Source organism: Gavialis gangeticus, unplaced genomic scaffold (genome assembly GCF_001723915.1).
Source record: "Gavialis gangeticus isolate Ggan-Ray unplaced genomic scaffold, GavGan_comp1, whole genome shotgun sequence".
In the NCBI taxonomy this organism is placed as follows: Eukaryota; Metazoa; Chordata; order Crocodylia; family Gavialidae; genus Gavialis; species Gavialis gangeticus.
This window is the reverse complement of record NW_017729000.1, coordinates 43,511,778-43,517,222: the sequence shown is the minus strand read 5'-3', so window position 1 is coordinate 43,517,222 and position 5,445 is coordinate 43,511,778. Positions and strand designations below refer to the sequence as shown.

The following is a 5,445-nucleotide window of genomic DNA, read 5'->3' as shown; positions in this document are numbered from 1 at the left end:
TGTTCTAGAAGTGGTAAAATTATTGTGAACCTCTTGTATTATCATGATAAGGAACATAGCTGAAAAAGTTTGGAAAGGCAGCTCTAAAGGAGGACTAAATTCACTTTCTAGACAGTTTTTGCTTCATGTTACCCTCCTAGCTTTCTCTGTCTTTGTCACTGAGATTTCCCAAGACGATGACACAGGTCTTAAAAAATTCAATATTAGCTGAAATGGTAAGAAAATGCATCTATTTTAATGTAAAAAACAGGGTCTAGAGGTAACTGGAGAAAGAACACATGAAATCCTGCTGCTGTCAAATTGAGAGGGCCACCCATTTTCAAAAACATGTTAAACAGAACCACGTGGTGATCTGTTTGGATGAAACGCATGTCTGTATAGTACACTGTAATGATGGAGTGATGTTTTAGCCATCATGGTCCAGGTATTATCTAAGAGGTAAGGATCTTTAAACTAGGTTCACCAGGGGTTTGAGACCAAAGCCCTGAGATGAGATAAATAGGAAGTGAGAGACCTGGAGAAAGAGCAAGGTGGGGGGGGCGGGCAGGATGTGGGTGCAGTTTGCTCTGGGCAGAAGGCAGCAAGTGGCAGCAGGGCATAGACCTGCTCCCAGCACTGCCGCGTTTGCATCCCATGCCCCTCATGCCAGCTGGGCAAGCACATGCTCCCCAGTGGTCCCGGAAGTGGACTAGAAGTACTTCCAGTCCACTTCTGGGTTCACCACTGAGTGTGCGGGGGCTCCCCCCTGCCCCGTGCTCCTGTGGGACGCTTCATCTGCCCCAGCACTGCAGCATTCATGAGCTGCGCCTGGTACCTCGAGATATGTAGAAAAGATATTTAAAGCTGTGTCTATGGCTGAATCGCTCATTCTCCGAATCAGCATCGACTCTTTAGATTTGGATTCAGCCAAATCGATTCGGGGACAGTGATCCGAATCAACCAATCGAATCACTGTCTCCGACTTCAGTCGAATCTGAATCCAATATGGCCCCATTTCACACCCCCTAATATCCAGCAGGCACCTTCATCAAGTAATCTCATGACAGGGCCCAACAGTGCTGGAAACGTTTAGCCAATTTCTTATTCACATTAGATAGATGACAATAAGGAGATTGTGTGTACTGAAGATGCTAGTTTACTGATATGAACTAATTTATGGCAGAAGGCTACGTAAATTATAAAGGAATTTTGTAATCACTGTAGAACCTGAGGGCACATTATTGTGTAATGATACATCTTGTAATGTGACAGCACACTGCCTTTAGACTTACAGACAATAGGACACCCAGGCATACAACAGAGACACACGACACCACATGTTCTGTTGCACCTTATTGCTCAATTCCTCATTGCTGGCAGTATGAATGTGGCCTGCTGCCAAGAGTGGGAGGTGTAGCAGAGAAACCCATCTCTGTCATGAAGATGTTAAGTTTCTTAAAGAAGCGTGTTATACCCTAGCTGTGCTCTTTTGCACTGAGTCATTTTGCTCAGCTATCTCTATCATGTAATCCTTAGTCCAATGTTCTATCCAGCAACCACTTGACAAAGCAAAAGACAACAAAGTGAAAAACTGCACAGTACAGGGAACAACTCAGAAAGAAGATCGGAATTACGAGTTGCTAATTCCTACATTAACTTGCCCTCCACCTCGCATCATAGCAGGAGTCGAATGAAGGCACAAGTGACCTATTAGAATATAACTGGCTATAGTAAATACATGCTTGGCAAAAGAAAAATCAGGAAGTTTGCTTCAATTCCCTCCCACATAATCTGCATCATACAGATTCCTCTCAGCCAGAAGAATTCTGTGAAGTACGAGGAACACAGGAACATGCTTTCTGAACTGATAGCTAGGCTAAGGAATGAGGCTGGCCCTAAGCAACTTTCAGCTGTCACAAAGTAACGGAGCAACTAAAATAAAACCTTGGAGCTGTTCAGGGCGTTGTTATTTTGAAATATTGACATCCCTGGAGAATTACAGACCAACTGCCCAAAATGTACAGTCTGTATAAAGACAAGAGGTAGGTTAAGAACTTCACATAATATTATGTTGACTAAAACAATTTAATCCCATAAAGGTTAAAACAAAATACCTCATGAAAAACAGAACACTATAAAAAGGTACTGTTACTTTTTGTTAAGGGTTATTGTTTAGTAAAGTAGTGCAAAAAAACTAAACAACACCCCCAAATCATGAAGATTTTTATTTCAACATAGTTCCTTTTATAAAAAACAGTGTTAAGACACCAATTCTGCCTTCAAGTGCTATAAAAACTGCCAGTATTACAGGTTTGGACACAGGTCCACATGATTTTTTCCCCCCTGTACATAATAGTCTACAAGTTTTAATACACCAATCTAAACAGAGAAAATTGTTCAAGTTGCAAAGAACAAACATGAAATGGGAAAGACAGCTGACTTACGTACCCCAGAGACAACCAGTTCTCCTCCGAGATTTTGAACTTCTGCCTTAACTTTGCTGCAGATATTCAGCTGATGGCAGTATAATGCAATTCGCTGTAGATAGGCTAGAAGATCCTGTTTGCAAGCAGAATCTGGGCACTGACAATAGAAAAAAAAATTACTTCAGAATGCTGAAAAATCAGAATAGCAGTCATTAAAGATCAACTGTTGGGACATTAAGAAATTCAAAGAGAGCTTAAATTGTTCAGCTATGTTCTATCATAAAGAATATATAGTTGCTTGTACTGACAAGTAATGAAAACAACACAGGACGGTGCAGTGATGAATGGCCATTACCAATCTGGATTACTTCTAAATGACAGTTCTCAAAAACGGCATGCATTTGAGTTCAAGCCCCATATTTAAATCCTGTAAACAAGGAACAAAACTTGTACTAATAACCTGTGAAGCTTAGCATCTGTAAAATGCTGACGCTGTAGAATAAGATACAGAGAAGTGCACACAGTGGTCAGTACATTGTGCCATTCAAGGGGTAGCAGCAGAAGATGCTTTTGGGTTTCTATCTGCTGTGCAACTCTAGGGAAGTTCTCACCTGTGTATCAGTTTTGCTAATTATAACACGTACCTTTGCATATCATGCAGGACACTGAAGCTTTCTTTGTGAAGTCTTGGGACACATAGCACCTTGCATCCCAGGATCTCAAATTATAGCAACTCATCAAGTGTCCGTGCATCAGATTCATTTACTCTTCATAGTTTCTAGGGTCGGAAGAGACCTGAGCAGATCATCTAGTCTGATCCCCTGCCATGGCAGGAAAGAGTACTGGGCTCAAACGACCCCGGCAAGGTGTACATCAAGCCTCCTCTTAAAGACCCCCAGGGTAGGAGCCAGCACCACTTCTCTTGGAAGTTGGTTCCAGACCCTAGCCGCCCTGACCATGAAGTCGCGCCTCCTGATGTCTAGCCTGAATCTACCCTCTGCCAGCTTGTGACCATTATTCCTGGTCACTCCTGGCAGTGCTTGGGGGAACAGGGACTTCCCCAATGCCTGCTGGTCCCCTCTGACTAGTTTGTAATTTTCAGGAATGTACCTTGCATTAGTGAATAGTGATAAACCAATTCTATAACTCTTCTTGAATACTATTTCAAACTGGCCCCAGATTGTAGCTCATGCCTTATGTCAGTGTGGCAGCAAGGTGAAGTGCTAATGTGTGCAGGAACACCCAGATCTGATAGATTTAAAGAAGTTAGCTGTAAAATGGATATTTTGTAGCTACTGGAGACTGTACTGTACCGCAGCTGAGCTCAGATATGGTGGAGGCAGGAAATAAAAAGAAAACCCTCCCCTGTCCAAACAACTTCTTAACAGGATTAACTTTGAACTGTTAGTGTAATGTGGAAAGCACTGGCAGAGCCAACTTGTGTGGCAATCAGTCAAAATTCTAAATGAGCTTTGTGAACACAAGCCAAAAAGGTTGCATGTGGTTTCTTCCTAAAAATCATCTGACTGATACCATGGCTAAGCGACCCAAACTTTGGTTTGCTATGACAGACCTCCAAGGAATAAGTTAGGATAAAGAACTCAAATTCATTGTCTCTTCCTTCCCAGGCTAGGACATCTTTCCTCAGGCCAGACTGTGTCTTATCTGGAGATCCTGCTCTGTGAGCAAACTGCTTAAGTGAGAGCCTAAGAGCAACACTCACAACTGTAATGACAAAAGTAAGGATTTCTGGCATGCTACCAAAAAGACAGTCATATGAGAGAGAGAGGCATTTGACAGATTTAGCCAAACCTGAAGGGATGTCTGAGACCATCCTCCTCTAACCCCAGAAGGTGGTCACACATTTTTAAATGAAAGGAAAGCATAGGGGTGCTGCTACCTTGCTGTTCACATCTTGTGCAGGAACAAGGTTTGTGGTCACCTAGTACTTAAGCTAAAAAACTAGACAGCAGTGTAAAAAATTCACAGAATGGCTGGAAAGTTGGCTGAAAAGTTGATGAAGAGCTGAAATGATCATTTTTTTTGAACATTTGCCAAAATGTCTTCCATCTTCCAAACAGCTCAGTTGACAAGGACAAGTGAATGAACTGCACAACAGCAGATTTATTTCAGTGTTGAGAAATGCAAAATATTGCACATTGGAAGGAATAATATGAACTGCTCTGACACTTTACTTGATTGTGCATGCATTGAAACCACTCAGAAAATAGACACTGGCCTCTCTGTGGACAACTCAATGAATGAGGGCTGCTACATATTCAGCAGCAGTCAAGACAAGTGCCAAGATGAGTAAGGAATAGGACTGACGGGTTGATTCCACCACATATATCAATAGAACATTAGTGGGAAAACCATGTTCCACTTTAGTAACACAGTTACTCAACGAGAAATGGGAAGCTTAGATCAGTGGCTTTGTTGAGGAAAAGACAACGTACCAGATAAGGAATGTCAGTGAGAAGATGCTCTGGGTAATCCTGTTGAATCCTCACTATGGTATTAAGTAGGCCTGTGTGAATAGGGAAGTATTTGATTCAATTAGGCTTAATCGGCTTCAGAAGATTTGGAGCCGATTTGGAGAGATTTGGTGATTTGGCCATAGGCTATAATGGGGAATCACTGAAATACCTATAACTGTCATTTTTTGGCAGGTTTGGATGAAAACAGCAGGGATGGTAGCCTCTTCTGAGGGTGTGAAGCCTACCAGGTTTCAAGGATATAGGTGCAGGGGTTTCTGGGAAACTGCATCTCAAACTGCCTAAAGCAAAACTCGTGTCACTTGTGTGTGTTAAAGCAGATTTGAATGAAAACAGCAGTGACCTTCCTGGTGCTGGTTAGATCTCTGCCCACCCACCTGCTTCTGGGCTAGCCACCTGCCCTTCTTTTGCTCAGGCAGAAACAGCTCACAAAAAGGGAAAGAAAGGCAGTAGACAGAGGCTTATATGTTGTTTCTACGTCCCACCCCCAGAGCACTGGAAGGGGACTCAGGGAAAGATCACAGTCACTGGCCAGCTACAGATGT

At 42.6% G+C, this 5,445-nt stretch overlaps 1 protein-coding gene across 1 annotated transcript in view; it reads right to left on the bottom strand.

Annotated features, from left to right (window-relative positions):
* Positions 1-5,445, bottom strand: part of CTNNA1 (catenin alpha 1) — a 251,980-nt gene that overhangs the window by 7,984 nt on the left and 238,551 nt on the right. Inside the window, exon 16 of the mRNA XM_019506550.1 lies at positions 2,428-2,562. Within this exon, the coding sequence (XP_019362095.1) occupies positions 2,428-2,562 (135 nt within the window). The remainder of the gene's footprint in view (positions 1-2,427; positions 2,563-5,445) is intronic.